The following is an 18115-nucleotide window of genomic DNA, read 5'->3' on the forward strand; positions in this document are numbered from 1 at the left end:
GTACTTTCCTAATCTTTGAAGTAGCCGACGCTCGCCTTACAGTACCTATAAGAACGCAACGGTGCCGCGGCGGCCGCTTTAAAATCGCGGAAACGATTTGAACGAAATAATAAAATTATTGTCGTTGACAATTCAAAACCGTAGTAAACTTGTTCGAGATCTTATGATTTTATTATGACCCAAAACATTTGAAATTAAAAATTTACTTACGCGGTCTGTGAAAAAGTGTACGCAATGTAAGTTACGCTTACAGTATAGTCCGTGCTATGAACGACGAAATTACATTCCGAAGAAGAGATTGGGTATTGGGATGAGTTCTTTTACATTCAGCAGAGCCTCGAAATAAAAATACGCATAAAAAACCTTTCCCATCAGTCTAAACAAGACAGCTTGTTTTATTGGAAGACATTCGCGGCAAACGTTGAATTTTAAGGTAAAAGATCTCTGATAAACGTACCTACTCGTAGTTCGCAATCTGAATACCGAAGCTTCATTGTTTACTAAATCGAAATTCGCAAGAGCAATCATGAATGCAGAATAAGCAACTTCTGGAACTATTCCCGTTTTATTCAAAAACTTTGTCGTGGTGCATTATATTGGAAATCTTTTGCTCTTTAAGATAAATCAATCGGGAACCATTCTGATGGTTAACATTAAATTTCGCTTAACCTATATAAGTAAGCGTTGTTATTGCATATTCATGTTATGATGAAAAAAACATGCATTAGGCAAACATTTAAAAGCCAATCAGTGAAGATCTTTTGATACTCAACATGTTAATCAAACAGACATTTTCATTTTAGAAAATTTTACTTGCAAATGAAATGCGAAGCTATTGTGTGGACGCAGCGGCCGTCATTTCACCAACACTCCGGCAAAACCCTTTGATCTGAATTGAAAAACTCACTCCACCATATATTGCCAACATTATTCGACTGCCGATTGGCGCAGTGGGCAGCGACCCTGCTTTCTGAGTCTAAGGCTGTGGACTCGATTCCCACAACTACGACATTACACACATCGCCACCTAGCCCAAAAGTAAGCGTAGCTTGTGTTATGGGTACTAAGAAAGCTGATGAATATTTCTATGAATATAATACACATAATTACTTATAATATACAGATAAACACACAGACACTGAAAAACATTCATGTTCATCACACAAACATTTTCCAGTTGTGGGAATCGAACCCACGGACACAACTCAGAAAGCAGGTTCGCTGCCCACTGCGCCAGTCGGCCGTCATATTATATGAAACCCATACCCCTAATAGGTTTCTACGCGACATCGTACCGGAACGCTAAATTGCTTAGCGGCTCGTCTTTGTTGGTGAGGTGAAACCTTGGGAACTATGAATCCCTAAATTGACCCTGCCAAGAATCAGACCAGGGATCTGTTACTTAAAATCACAGCGCTCACCGTTGCACTAGGGAGGTCATCAAAAACCAGAGAGGATGTGATGGTGATGTGAGGTTATAATTGTGGTCTCTGTTGGTTTCAGATCAGAACGCGTGCAAGACAAGCGACAGCGACACCCAAGAAGATTGGCGCGATGCGGGCGGCGGGGCCCTCTTGAGGTCCCGCCTCGCTATGGGCTCAAACATCAGCCAGCATTCCGCAAAGGGCCTCAAGGGCCGGCGAGCGCGCTCTAGCGGCGACCTTTGCAATGGCGAGGCGAAGAGTCAAACCGAGTCGTCGGTCTGCGGCTCCGTTGTCGGGGAGTCTTTGGGCTGGAATCGCTCTCTGCCCAACCATTTAGATGGAAACCGACATTTAGCGGAGTACAGCCGCGTGAACAATAACTATGCGGAGTTTGGAACGTACAATCGGTGCCATACGAAGAGCGGGCGCGGTTTGCGGTATCGCGTGACTAAATCTGGTGAGTTTTATACATTGCATTATTAGCTTAGATTCATAGGTCTTCGCTGCACTTCTACTAGATACATCATTCTTACATCAACCCATTACCAGCCCACTACAGAGCACGGGTCTCCTCCTACAATGAGAAGGGGTTAAGGTCCACCACGCTGGCCCATTGTAGATTGGTGGACTTTATAATATATTAATACTATACCGAATTTCAGCCCATTAGCTTATTTATCAGGAATATGACTGACTACTTAAACCGCGCCATCGTCTGTGCTTATTATTTATTATCTTATGTTTGCTTCGGCATAAAATTAATATGATATCTCTATCTCTAAGATGCAAGCTAAATCTATGTAATAAGGCAATGTAAATATTTCCGTTTAAGAATTTTTTATTTTTTTACTTTGTGGTAACATTCTGCTTGCTACTCGCTTCATCTGGATACAAACTATCCTAAGACCGTCTCAGTCCCCCTATTGTACCATTTTATCATATCATAATAAATATAAAATAACACTTATTATATATTTATTATGATAAACTTAAAAGATAATTTTACTGTCTCTAACTTTTAAAACATAGGAAGTCATACAAACTTCCAAGCTCTATTTAACGGTAGAGTTTTCATAATATCCATTCTTTGCTGACCTGAGCCGTATACGTCCAGCAGTTTTTGTGATCTTATGATAAATCAGTCAGTCATATATAGATATTATGTAATACCAGCTGTTGCCAACGACTTATACGCCGCTTGGTTTGGGATTGCGAAATCTTTGACCTACCGAGCCGTTTAGGACGAGTGTGGTCCCGAACACTACGACACGAGAATTTTATAAAAATTTGTTGTAGTTACCTTACAACCTCAACCGATAATATGTATCACAATTACTGTTACAATATCATAATATTTATTGTGATCGTAACGAAACGATGTCACAAAGATCTTTTCAGCCCTTTTTGGTACAAATGTTGGCGGAAGACAGCTATAAAGCATGAATTAATTTAAATTAATTAAATAATCTCACACACTCATTCCGTACATGAAATGCAAAATGTCGTCGCGGATGCAAAACAAACTCTAAAGGAAACACATTCACTTCAGCAAACTTAAGCTAATTCGACTAAAGTCTGCTGATCCGAGAAGTGCTTTCCAAGGTATGAAAGTTGATGTAAACTAAAGTAGATGGAATTGGAACTTACCGCTCTTTCAAAGCGGGATTATGGTGCTTTTATAAAAGCTTGCATTATATCATACACTTTTATAGCATTCATACGAGTATATTAATAAAGTGTAAACTTTTACACTTTTACTCGACTACGACAAATGTCATTTAACAGTCTTTGTATTTAAGCTTTGATGTCTTACTATACCTAATGTTTTTCCTATAAGGGATGATTTGATTAACGAATTATTTCACTACGTCTCATAGGCTATTTAGTATATACAACCAACGTCTTAGTAGTCGTAATAACAAATTCAGTATAGCGGATGTTGCAACAAAACAACAAAATAAGGCTAAACAGAAAAATTTAATAATCATACACTGTAAGAAAATAGAAATAAAATATTGCTACTAAAAGTATCGAATTTGGAACATCTGTTATTAAAAATAACTAATCGTTCGTCGCGTGTTGGGTCCAAAATCTATATTGTACTCTTCGGTAAGATGAAAGTAAATATAGCAGTAATTATATAATGAAACATTATGCGTATAAGTTAGCCCGGGACTGCAATCTTTCCTGCTGGTGAATAATGCACGCCTACGCCTCAGGTTGACGGACACAGGCCGGCATGTTGCAGGATATATTCGTTGCATACCCTTTTTCTTTCTTTTTCGGATTGACACATGCCTATAACCACCTGAGGGGTTGCTACGGCGTCACCGGGGGAGTGGCGTGAGCGCGAGAGCTCGCCATGATAAGAGCCCCAGGGCTCGAAGACATCGGGGGGAAGGTGGGAGACGTTGACCCGACGGTGCCTTCTGCGAGGACTATAACCTCGGATCGGTTCGACGTTAATCGGACTGTTGGTGGACTTTAGGACTAATTGTTTGACATTGTTTAATCCGAACGCCCCCGTGACCGTGGTAAGGGTTCACGTCCGGATGACGTCAGAAATCGGGACCCTGGGATTTGGTGGGAAGACCGAGGTCTCGGTGGAGATCTACGTTGCACACGAACCACTGACTGTCCGTGGCCATGCGCATAAACTTGTTCTGCAGGACTTGAAAGCTCTTGTAAGAGCTGTGAGGGCGATGGGCGAATACGACGCTGGCGTATGTCATTATGGGAGGTATGCACGTTTTATACAATGTTACCTTGTGACGGAGGGATAGTTAGCTTTTACGGAAAATCATCGGATAGAGACGACCCATCACACTCGCCGCCTTGTTGCAGGGTTTGCATGCCCTGCGTAGTGTTGTTCTATTTATAGTAGACTAGCGACTGCCCGCGTTCACGCTACTTCATCGGCGTTAATTAAGGTTTTTTACAAATCCCATGGGAACCGTTCGTTTTCTTGAAATAAAAAGTAGTCTATGTACTCTCCGTCCTTTCAACTAAGAATATGCCAAGAATCAAGTTGATTATTTGCTTAGTGCGTTAAAGAAGGACAAACAAATAAGCACTTTCGAATGTATATTATAAGTAATGTATTAAGGATGGTTTTCCACTTACCTTCAGCCCACCTGAATCCATCTCCTTAGTCCATCAATTATTACAAATAAAAAAAGCAAACAGAATGATTGATAAAGTCCTGAAATGTACGAAAAAAACCCTAGGGACGCGCAATATCTTTGCCTGGAGCACATTTAATTTTTCAACCATGCCCAAAGTAAAAGATCGCAGCCTTGTCCCCCAGCCATTAGCAGTTTTATCTCGTAATCCGATAAGGTGCCGCCCCAGATTGTAGGGAAGGGGCAGGAGTACGGTAGCCTAAACAGATTTTCATTTGCGGGTTAGAATTTTTATTCCCGACCATTATTTTTCTTTATGTAGGTACAAAAAGTATATTTGTCGTCAAGTGATGTCTCCAGGCTTATGTAGGAGAGAACACATAGACAGTGCATCCTGTCATTAATCGGATGCAATATCATTTTTTAATCTAAGTGACATGCTTCTTATGATATTTTAATCTGCGTTTAAAGAATAGACGATAATCTTATATCTTTAAACGAGCAATTCTTGTATATATATCATTGGAATCTCGGAATCGGCTTCAACGATTTCATGAAAATTTTAGAAAATGACATTTTATTCGTGTTTTATCGATAAAATATGTATGTAATATGACAATACATAGTTATATGATTATATAAGTGCAAATTCCTTTTCTTATTAAACCTATCGCTTAGAAATTGCGACGGTCATAGAAATGCAAAAAGCAAGAAAAAGCCGCCGCGATTAATATAGTTTGGAAATAAAACTGGACCTGGTAGTTGCCGCTGCTATTACTAATTAGTTTCTAGGTTTTTTAAGATATTAAAACCTGTGATAACCGATTTGGTGCAGACGAAGTAGCACGGGTCAGCTAGTAGTAATAAAATAAGAAGAGACAAACACTATTTGTTGTTGGGGCTATGCGTTATAATTCTATTGCGACGAACTCCTTCCGGGGCCATGGTGAACGTTGTCTAGGCTCAGTCCCCGGCGGGGTAAATCAGGAATTTATTTAATTCTCTTCGGCCGTCGATTACCACCCTACCGACAGAGAGGTTCCGCGTTCAGGTAGGTACTATGCAGCGTAGAAACTGATTAGGGGTATATGTTTACTCGTAGGTACCATTTTAGACTGCAATAATCAAGTACAACCAGGTGAGAGTACAGTCAAGGGCTCACTATGTAGTGGCAAAAATAAATAAAAAAAAGTTGAGTGCGTATATATTCGATCCTACTAGAAAAATCCGCTTAGAATAGGTTTCCGTACATCCGAAAAGTCCGGTTTCCGGACTAATAACTTCTGTGTCGTAGTAACGCAGAGTGATTCCTATATTTCCTTATCTTCAAGATAACGAAAGATATCTTCTTTAAACTAAATTAACAAATAGGTTATGAAATGAACGATTATCATCGTTGGCAATTGGCATTGTTAATAACTAGGCCAAGTTGTAACTACGTGCATTGTCATAACCCACAAATCTCGTTTTAATAGAGCAAGTAATAGAACTGGCTTTAAATTCCGAGGCGAGCACTTGCACTGTATAATAATCACATAATTCAGTGCATCCGGGAAGATGGGCGTGGTGTACTGGCATCCATTAGTTTTGCATACAACTTTATAATATGGTAGGTACAGAGTAATAGTCCGTCCGTCGTCTGTAAAAATCGGTAGCCTAGTATTATGACTTTGTATACCATAAACCACTGAGCTTATATACAGTATTAAATCAATGCCGTAAACCTTTTACTATTTTTTTATTGTTATTATTGACGGATCAAAAATATTGCCCACCTGATGGTATGTATCAGCTTGGTCCTTCGAATTCAAAATTCTAATTCAAATTCTAAATTTCTTTATTCATGGAGGCCTATCACAGGCCCTTATGAAACGTTAATTCCATATATAATCGGACGCAATATAATTACTAAGCTAAGTGACATGCTTTGATTATTATTTTAATCTGCGAATAAACCATAGACTATGATAGTAATAAAATAAGATGAGACAAACATTATTTGTGGTTGGGGCTACGCGTTATATATAAATCTGTAGCGACTAACACCTTCCTGAGCAAGAATAATATATAATTTATTTGCCACTACAGCGTCAGCCCTTGGCTGTACTCTCAACTGGTTGTACGTGTTTATTGCAGTCTTGAATGGTACCTATATTAAACATATATGTTGACATATGACTTCAATTATTACTATAATAAAATCGTAAGCCTTGAGCACTTCTATAGTTTTTTTATAAGCTTCATCTCTGTGCAGTTTTCACCCCCTGAAGCTTTAAGGATTCTCTCTGTGTAAAAAAACTTAAGGAGGCATAACGCCTCGCGTAATTGCCTCTCTAGGTGGCCCGTGGCAAGATGGCCTTTTGCGCAAAATATTAGCTCTGCATCCTTTGTGGGATTTTTTTGTTCCTCTACAAGTTATTCCTTGACTGAAATCTCATCTGGTGCTAAGTGATGATTCAATCTTAGATAGCTAGCAAACCTTTTAGGGTTATAAGTTTCTTCGCGGCGTTGTATCGGAATGCTTAATGGCTTGACGGCAAGTCATTGGCGGTAAGGTAGTACTAACCCCAGCTAAAGTCTAATCAGGTTAGACTACATAAAAATAAAGATCTATAAATTAGAGAAAACCGATATTAAAAAAATTGTATACCTCCGACCTCCCAGTTAAAAGGCTACATCACTCACCACTGCGCTATCAAGTCATGTTAAATTTCACTTTTATTCATTTTATTAATTATATTTTAATGTATAAGTATTCAAATTAAAATTTGGCATTGGTTACGACGTGAACGCTAATCAGAAAATAATTGTAACAAATTGCTGACGGTGACACGTTAATTAATATTATCAGCAAATGACAAATTTTCCATTAAAACAGGCCCTTAATCAAGTAAACTCCTAAAATTGTAGAATAATTTCAGGTGCAGTTACTAGATATACTCTATTCCTTTTAAGATGTTTTATGGTGTTCACAATCTTTTATTACTTTTAATGTAAAGTTTGTTTTAACATTGAAGAAAATATGGTTTCAAATAAATTAAGAATAATACAGTTAATTTTGTACTAATGTATGTTTCACTATATTTTTATATTTTCAAAACGATCTTTAGACTAAAAGTAAATGAAATATTGTTTACACAATAAGACATTTACTAAAAAACCTTCTGGGGGTTAAGTATATGTTTTAATACCATGATACCGAAGGAAATATTAGATTTACCTTCTAAAACACATTCGATCTAATCAAGGTTACCATTGATAAATTTCTTAATGACAAGGTTTCTTGGAAGCCGGAGCGCTTTCATCTCAAGATAGAACAATGATTGTATAATGATGTTGGAAAAGAGCAATTGCTGAATTTCTTAACGGCTTCTTCTCCGTAGAATCTGTCTTCCGAACCGGTGGTAGAGTCACTACAAACAGACAAATTTGACTTTTCAAAATTGATTATATAAGGTCTACTTGAAACAAATGAATTTGATTTTTTTTTAATGAAATTATATTTGCACCTATCTTCAATGCCTAACAAACATCTTCAACTTTACACTTGGCTCGCGCCATATCTGTCAGTTTCAGTTGACTGCAAGAAAAAGTGAGCATTTTATGTAAATTAGATTCACTTTAATCATTTTTCCGTAGTTTATGAAGTCCCGTTTTATTTAATCCCTGGTTTTTCTTTGTCGGGAAATTTAAATTTTTAACTGAGATTGAATATTTACAGCTGAGGCATTACCATCAAAGGTCGGCAACGGATTAAGTTAATTGCCCTTTTGCTATTTATAATTATAATAAAAGAGAAGTTCCACCGTTCCAGTGATACGGGTGATAGCTAAGTACTTATAAGAAATTCAGCAATTGCTCTTATACTTGTCAATTCTTTCTTACTTGTCTTATTATGCTTCGTCTAATTTAGGACGATAATTTTGACAGGTGCACGCCCATCAAGTTTCATATTTTTTCCGGTAAATAATACAGATAATATCGTACTGTATTGATTACCGCCCACTTAGTGCATGCCACGCATAACGAACAACCACAGCTATCGTAAATCGGTTTCGAAATTAAATAAATCGAACATTTAAATATTTTCATCAGTCATCTTTGTACCGCTACTTTGAGGCTTATTTATTCCGCAATTATTGTTTTAAATAAACTGTTACTTATATATATATAACAAAAGATTTTAGTTTGAAAATAATTAGACTAAAGATAATAATTAATAAGACCAAATGCCATCTAAAAGAGACCGTGCTCGTCTTCTCGCTCTCTCTGCTAAGGAGTCCGGCTACTGGCTACATGCTCTCCCTTCAGCTAACCTGGGCACTATGTTAGACCACACCACTCTATTGGTGGTGATTGGTCTTAGGCTTGGCGCCTCTATAATTCAGCCTCATCGATGCCACTGCGGTGACAGCGTTGACACCTACGGTCACCATGGACTCTCCTGTTCAAGAAGCGCTGGTCGCTTCTCTCGCCATAGCACCATCAACGACATCATCCGACGTTCTCTAGCTACCGCTCACGTACCAGCTGTATTAGAACCTATTGGTTTGGCGCGGAGCGATGGCAAGAGACCTGATGGTATGACGCTCATACCTTGGAGGCTTGGAAGGTCACTTCTGTGGGATGCAACTTGTGTTGATACCCTAGCTGCATCACACATCCAGGCCACTTCGTCAATGGTAGGTGCGGCTGCTTCCAGTGCCGAGCAGGCCAAGAGGCGTAAATATGAAAACCTGGATAGCAGCTTAATTTTTGTGCCTTTTGGTGTAGAGACTTTGGGACCGTGGGGTCCGGAGGCAAGAGCCCTTTTCAAAGAATTATCGAAAAGGGTTATCGAGTCTACCGGTGATCCTAGAGCGGGCAGTTACCTTGGCCAACGAATTAGTTTGGCCATCCAGAGGGGAAATGCTGCCAGCATCTTAGGAACTGTGCCTCGCTGCGGTGGTTTCGAGGACGTTTTAGATTTTATTTAGTTTTTAAATAGTTTATTTTAGGTTATAGTTATGTATTGACTAAAGATTACACATGAATATTGCCAGTCGTGTAGCATATAAAATTTATAGATGGGAATAATTTAATCAAAAAAGAAATTAAATATAAAAATGTTTTGCATCATAAATTATAATCTGACCATTCTACTCGATTCCAAGTTGTATGGAAAGAAATGATCGAATAGGTTAATTCCTATAACGTAAAAAGACTCATCCCTTCTGTCAGTTAGTAGCAATATTTTTATTACATTAAGGTGTTGACTATGTTTTATATTTAATGGTTTTATTAACTTTAATGCACTTGTTTTAATTCTTTTTTTAAAACGTAAGACAAGAAAGAAAAAAAATAGTTTAATACGGATTATTATTTATTATTTTATTATATTACTTTAGTATGATTAATCTGCAAATCTTTTGATTTAGCTATTGTATTAATTATAAAGTATCCCAAATTGCCCCTGACCGGGATCGAACCGCCACCGCTGCGCTTGTAAATAATTTCAGACTATTCACTTTGATGATTTAACAAAGGGGAGTTGTATAATTTTGCATATTCATATGATGTGATTTTGTTGGGGCACAAAATAGGACCAAAACGCAGTTAGCTCGTTAAAAGTAACCACGTTCACAGTTTTATCACTAGTTAAAAAGCATTCGGATTTTTCATATGCAGTATGCGATGCAATCAAAAAAAGGTTTCATTAAACTGGGGCATAGGAGAGTAGTTAGCCTTCTGCTGTTTTTTGTCTGTATGAAAATATTTTTGTAACTGCTTTTTCGAATGCAGTTTCTATGACCGGAAGAATAGTCTTTAAACTTTGAAAAGTGATATCTGAATGTTTTTTCGCGCATAAATGACTGGATCTATTGTGTTAAAAAATAAAATCCTGTCTTGCTAACAGATATTATGTTTGACATGCTTCATGCATGTCAAACATAATATCTGTCATTTTCATTAAATTATAACATAAGAGATCAAACTTACCACATTAATGGAAAATTTCTAAAGAGTATTTCAAATTATATGTAACTACCCACCTATTTTTATGTCAAGGGTAGTCGATAGATTGAAGTTTTTTCAGAGTGCGGTGGACTGGATATGTAAAAGCTGCCCACGGAGACTCAAATAACTATGTTAAAAGTTTTTATTTAATCTTTGAATGATGAAGATGGCAATATAAAGAGTTCTTATTCAAATATTTAACATCTAGGTTTAGCATCGTATGTTGCCTTATAGTAGGCAAATATCGTGCGGATTTGTTAGGGGCCTCGGTCGTGGTTATTTACTAACCTAACGACAAAGACGTGCCGCTAAGCGATTAAACGTTCCGGTCGTGTAGAAACGGACATGGCGTATGGGTTTAAAACGAGTAACTGCCGGGCTAATTTTCAGTGAAATAAAAAAAAAGGAAACCTGAATGCCTAAAATTTCTCCATAATGTTCTTAAAGCAGCTAAGATCCACTTATCGGCATTTACTTAGCATGGTTACTACCTACACACTCTGAGAGGCGCATTCTTTTTATAGTTGGGAAGGGCATTGATACTAAATAAGAATATTAGGAATGTAGTAATATATTTACGAAATTTTGCGTAGAACTGAAAGCAAGAAATAGTACTACTAAATTATAAATCCGAAAGTGTGTTTGTTTGTAGTTAATTCACACCGTAACCAAGTAACCAATCGATTTGATTATTGACATAGGGTTATTCGTAGAACATAGGCATTGGGAAAAACATTAAATTCCCAAGGATGGATCACAGAAACGTTCGTAACTTAACACCAAATATAGTTATACCTTCACGTAGTGGCGTGCACTTCATACATGCACAAAAGCACTGCCCACCCTAAAATTGATATAAAACTCGTACAGGAGGAGTATTTTTGCATTATTATCCAATTTTCCTGCTGTATGCATACCCTGGTAAGAAACCCAGTGCGCGCCACTGCCTTCACGTCCTGACAAAGCAACTGCACGACTTATTCAGCGCGGGTAACACAGCGAGGCGCAGCTAACGTTTTACAGAATAGCAAACATTTTTAAAAACTTTGCCAAGACCATTGAAAGGCGGCAACACCACGATCTCTCAATATCATAGTAATTAACATGCAAATTGTCAAATCGCTCAAATTTATAAAGTTAGAAAGTGGTTAAGCAAAGCGGATATAATAATTCAGACCGAGATCGTGCTTGGCCCGTTCATTCAGCCGCATTCCGGTTAGGGTATCGGTGACGTTGCGGTGACGTCATTCCTGTCCCAAATAACTATGGGTCAAGGACAACTTACCTTCGCGTTTCCACTCCTATTGAAAATAGATTTAGAACACCATAAAGTACTCGTTATTCTAAATTTAACTCTTGGGTGACCCCGAGTCTGTGGCATAAATTTTGCTGTCCAAACGATCACAAAAGTCACTACGCATTACCGACCATTTCATGACTTTATTCCTTAGCACTATGGTGGATCCAAATGGAGTTTTATAGCTAAACTAGCGGTCTCTCGCGACTTCGTCCACTTATAAGTCAACTTTAAAAGATAGACATATACTGTCGTCGACTCTTTTTTAGAACGTTTAAAGAAGAACAATTTTCCTATACATGATTTTACCGTTAACGCAGAGCACGCAGTAGAAGCTCTCGAAAAGAAAAAAAAACACGATTTTAAAACATTTTTCATTTTTGCTATGCTCCTATTGGTCTTAGCGTGATGATAAATGGGCTTTCCATCACAGATTTATTTTTTCAAATCGGACCAGTAGTTCCTGAGATCATCGCGTTCAAGTAAACAAACAAACAAACTCTGCAGCTTATATATTTGTATAAGATTAACACTTGGTCGCCAAGCAGTAACATAAATTTTACCATCCAAATTACCGTAATAAAAGTCACTAAACTTTGCAGACAGTTTCTTGTCACCAGTTAAAAGCAGTACCTAACTCCTTAAAAGTCAATAAATGTTTCATTATACAGCGTCATCGACAGATTTGCGATGTCTTAAGTGTCTCCTTGTGGTGTGTCTGTTGTGACGGCAGATTAGAACACAGTTGTCACCACCCTCCTTTTCCCAAGGGTGTCTCACGAGGTGACTAAGGGAATATAACAGAGAACGGGCAGCGGCGTCCTCTGTACTGCTACTACCATCAACTACGATCACCTACCCATCTGCCCAGCGAGCAGTAGCGTGCATTTCATATGCATTAATGCACTGCCTACCCTTAAAATTTCATATAACTCGATTAGGAGGAGGATTTTTCCTTTTTATGCCATTTTTCAGCTTTATGCATACCCTGGTCAATAATCTTGTGCACGCCTCTGCCAGCGAGGTGATTGTGGGCAGAACCTCCCTCTGGCGGAGGCCTTTAAACCAGCAGCGGACTGTCATAGGCTTTTGATGATGATGAACTGTTTCCTTCTAAATTCCAGTTTTTAACAAAGATATTATATACCATACGTATCTAAATAAGCTCTCGATATCATCTCATTCTAGAAACTTAATTCATGTCACCGTTGACCTAATAACCGTTAACAGAGTTCCAAAACGTAGGAGTTTTATCGGTGCGTTATTAAGCTTCCGAAGGTTCTGAAGAATTAATTTGTTACCTGTCCGTACGTCCGTTTCAATGTCGTTAAAGTATTCAAATTAATGCTGAATATGCAATGGTCAGTTATACTGCTTCATTTTGTTTAAAAACCCATAATATAATTTATCGACTTCAGTTCTACGTCTATTATATTCTTATCAGTAAGTACTCTCATAACTAAACACTCATCGAAGTAGTTAGCCGTAATCCCGCAAGGTCATCTTAGATTCCTAAGCGTATGCAGGCGACTCATACTGCGATGTAACTAAATTTTTCAAGAAGGTGAAAAAAGCCTATTTACCCTTTATATGATCAACTTTAATCGCATCACAACTATTGTTTAAAAACTCATGACGAGGGCAAATTAAAGAATGTTAAAATGGTTTTATATGTAACATAGTAGGTAATAAGCCTTACCATCGTGCCGACCCCTAGCCTATATCTGGGAAACATGTCTAAGAACTTGCCCAAAAGCGATACGTTCGTAATAAAAAAAAACATTCAAATTTATGTATCCCTTTGAGTGCTTAGATGACATAGGTATGACATAGACAGGCTTGTTCAATACTTGAACAATAAAAAATTTAAGTATCGATCCAGTTACTAATTACATCTTTGAAGAATGGTGTGAATTGGTGTGAAGATCTATGGCGTTTTATTACTTTTACTAATTTTGTTTTGTATTTTTTTTGATTTTCTGTCTACGGCAATCAAAAAGTAATGCAGCAAAAATAATGTTTGTTTTTACAATCCCTATCCCTATCCCTATCCCTACTCATATTATAAATGTCAATGTAAGTTTGTTTGTTACGCTTTCACGCAAAAACTACTTAACCGATCCTCATGAAACTTTATACACATATTTTTGGAAGTGTTAGAAGTAATATAGGATACTTTTTATCCCGACATGAAGCTCGGTTCCTTTGGGGGGGATGAAAGTGTTTGACGTTTTTACACCATAACTCCGACAAATTATAACCGATTTAAATAATTATTTTTCACTAAAGAGGTCATAATATGTATTTAATTTTGCCCAAACTGTGGTTGGAGATAGAGGACGGAACTCCTCAGCTGACAGCAGCAAACCCCTCATTTAAAGCTTAGCGATACTAAATACATTAATTTTTTTTAGAACTACAACTAAATCTAATGCCACATCAAAAAACAAAATCAAACGCAGACGAAGGCGTGGGCAACAGCTAGTTAAAAATAAACGGTTGTGAATTGTGAATTTGGCTCTATAAGTTATTTCAATATATCCACAACCTAACAAGACTCTTCTTGTTTTAAATATAAAACAGAGCTACCTAATAGGTGATAACTCTAAAAGTACCCGGTCACAAATATTAAAGCACTGACAATAATATCCATATTTTATTTCTCTCCTTTCGAACATATAAAACGGGAGTGTTAGGTCTATAAATACTCTCCAATAGCACCGAATTGGCATCGTAAGATATCATAACTTTATTGGGTTTTACGAACGTATTTCTACTGAATTCTACGTGAAAACTCCATATTCCATATTCTGGGAGGTTTACAAAGAGGCTGACCTATATACGATATTGATATAAAACCTGATTTATTAGTAAGAAATCTTCCCCGTCGTTTGGACCGATAACGTCGACTGCTGAACATAATTATGTCTCTTGCAGGGATTTTACGGTCTCGTGGAACTTGTATACAGTGGCTTCCTGTTATTAATTATGTCTTTCGTCCACCTCGTTGCGTCACCTCAGTCTGTCTGAGGTAAAGCTCAAGTAAGCAGTTTAAAGGGCACCTAAGCGCGAGGTACCCGCTGTTTTGGCCGTGGCGTAGCGAATCGGCAACGACCCGCCACAAAGCTGCCCTGCATGTGCATTACCTATTTTGAATGACAAGTCTTTCTTCGAGCGTGCTTCTTCGGTCTTACATCTCGAGACTCTTACCACCGAGGTCGGTTTTGCGACCAAACTCAGGAAAAGCCAAAGTAGAGGCAGTCTTCCACGAGGAGCCTCGGGAGTAACCTCGGGTCCATGTTAACGCTACCTACAAACACTTTGCCAAAGCAAAGCTGCGATCTTTAACTATTAGACCCCGAATAGTTATTAACTCAGAAAATAGTCATTCGCCCTTGACTGTAATCTCAACTGGTGGTAAGTGATGATGCAGTCTAAGATGGTAGGCGGCTTTCCTGTTCGGGAGTATGGTAGCCTTACCCCTAATCGGTTTCTACGCAACATCACACCAGAACACTAAATAACTTAGCGGTACGTCTTTTCGGTAGGGTGGTAACTAGCCACGACTAAAGCCTTCCACAAGAGAAAATATAAATTCCCAAAATTCGTCTGCCGGGAATCGATCCCGGGACATCCCACTTAAATTCACAGCGCTTACCGTTGCACCGGGGAGGTCGTCATAAAGATAAATTTTAAACCGCGTTTCTGTTACTACTTCTTGCAAGACAGTTGCATGTTGTTACAATTTATAAAAATGGATGTACCTAAGTACTATTGAATTTGTCAGAAAAATACGTATTCTCGCTTGTGTGCAAAATTAACTAGAGAATTGCATACGCGCTAGTCATTAACTTTTGGCATGTCATGGCTATGGCAAACATGTTTCTAATGCAGGCAAGTTTTATATTTGTTATTTGAAATTGGGCTGCTGAAATGCGGCTATAGTGTGTTGCGGTCACAATCCGATGTCACTAGTTATTTATTGGTTGTTTACAGCGCACTAGTGGCCGCGACAATTTTTGCATTGATCTACATATAACGTTACCAGATCTACATATTAGAACGTTGCTGACATTCGTATGTAAACATATGGTTGTAACTTCATACGTATTTTTTATATTTTTGTGGTTGTTTCCGCTATTGTAAACAAGGTATGTTGTGTAAGATTTTAGGTCAATATTTTCGATAAAGTCATTATGAAAATTAATATTAATTTGCTATACTAAATGTTAAGACTTAACAATTATTTAGACTTAATAATAGGACCTGTTTGGTGTGAAGTATACGGATTGAAGAAATTATGAATTACACCATACAGATTCTCCTGCTGTTCGCGGAGTATAGGAAATAAAGCTTAATTTCCTTAATATATTATGGATTTACGAAAAATAACGCCTGCTTCTATCCAATAGATAAAGTCATTGTTTGTTTTACACAAGGCGTACTCGCACGGCGCTTCTTGAATTAAGAGTTTATCAAAGGTCAGTAATTCAATTCCCGTGAAGAGTCGCAATATGTTCTAGTGATTAGAAAGCTTGAATCTTTACCGAAATTTTGTGGTTTCGAAACCGTTCAAGGCATTTCTGAATTTTATTTATGGCGGCCTTATGGCGAACGTTTTTTTAAATTTTGTCTGCGGGATAAGACAGACTATGTTTTCCTGTTAGAGCAAGTGATATTTCAATTGATAAAGACGCACATAACTTAAAATAGATAGAGGTGCGTTCTGGGATTTGAACTCATCCCCCCGAAAGCTAAGCTGTATTTGTACCCACTGGGCTATCACCGCTTCTTTTGTGCTTAGCTAAAACAAAATGTATCAATAAAAAAGCCTCACAATTCCTTTGGTACGCTGCGCATCCATTCATCCAACATCTTACCAAAACTTTCGCTTGTCAATTTGTTTCAGTAATCACGAGAATAAATGCGGCGGGCTTCTTTCTTTGTTAGCCATTATTAATCCCAATTTGCCTCGAAGATTGGACTCGGCTTGACATTGATGTATAGCCGTTTCGCGGAGAAGGAAAGGAAAATGGAAATGGCCTATTATTATCTCAATGCTGGATTTTCAAACCCTTCGTATGATTCCCACATTCGTTCTTTATATTCTTTCGTTTTGTTGCAAACTCGTTTCGTTCGTACGGCCTGTCTGTACGTTCCGAAATTGGATTTTTATTTTAAAAACACTTGCTGGCATTCCAGAAATACAATTTTTTTCTCATTGGTAACTTGAATTTGTTAAATGGACTAAACTATTGGTTACTGTAATCATCTAAGCCACTACAGAGAACGGGTGTACACTAACGAATTAATAATAGGCATTTTCCAAGCGGTTTTCGAAGTGGTGATAGCCCAGTGGGTAGGACTTCGACTTTCGGGGCAGCGAGTTCGAATCCCGGCACGCACCTCTTACTTTTCTACTTTATGTGGTTTTAAGCAATTAAAATATAACTTTCTCAACGATGAAGGAAAACGTCGTGAGGAAACCTACATACCTGAGAGTTCACCATAACGTTCTCAAAGGTGTGTGAAGTCCGCCAATCTGCACTGGGCCAGGGCCCCTTCTCATTGTGGGAGGAGACCCGTGCCCTGGAATGGGCCGGTAATGGGTTGCTATGATGATGATGATAATGCTGATTTTCCAACTTAAGAAAATAAACATTATTTACAAAAAAGGTATATAGAGACTTTATGGAATGGCTACCGGTAAACGTAGACCCGCACGAGTTGGACAGATGATATCTAACGAGTCGTGGGTAGCGTGGTATCTCAAACTCCTTCCAAAGACCTATGTCTAGCGGTGGACGTCCATTGGTTGACATGATGACATGGAATAAAAAGTATGCACTGCACCAACAAAGCTATTTTTCGATTACGTCGACTCCGCGTTAACATACCGTACATATAAAATTTCACTCGATAAAAGGAAATTTAATAACCGCGTCGTTTCACTGTGTTGAGTCAACCGAAATTTTAAACTAAAGTTCGGGCGTACAAGCAAACTTTATGGTATATAAGAGAGTAGCTTCTTTAGACTTAATATTTGAGTTTTAATCGTTTGGAAAATAAAGTTCTAGTTCAGTTTAGTACAAGGAGATGTTCGCAACTTCGTCAGCTAATTTTACTCTTGGGGAGCCTTATTAATAACTTTGCGTAATTACTATGACGTTATGCCAGGTTTATTTGTATCGTATCTCAGCAAATTGACAGCTTAGTATAGCTCTTCTTTTTCGTAAGGTGCCAATAAGCGGATTGTGGTAATTTCATGAACCGTT

At 38.0% G+C, this 18115-nt stretch overlaps 1 protein-coding gene across 2 annotated transcripts in view; it reads left to right on the forward strand.

Moving 5' to 3' along the window:
- LOC120627486 overlaps window positions 1–18115 on the forward strand; it is a 168560-nt gene that overhangs the window by 57174 nt on the left and 93271 nt on the right. For both annotated transcript variants that reach the window (XM_039895489.1, XM_039895490.1), the window contains exon 2: window positions 1504–1881. In XM_039895489.1, coding sequence (XP_039751423.1) covers window positions 1504–1881 — 378 coding nt within the window. The remainder of the gene's footprint in view (window positions 1–1503; window positions 1882–18115) is intronic.

This window comes from Pararge aegeria, chromosome 11 (assembly GCF_905163445.1).
Source record: "Pararge aegeria chromosome 11, ilParAegt1.1, whole genome shotgun sequence".
Classification (NCBI taxonomy): domain Eukaryota; kingdom Metazoa; phylum Arthropoda; class Insecta; order Lepidoptera; family Nymphalidae; genus Pararge; species Pararge aegeria.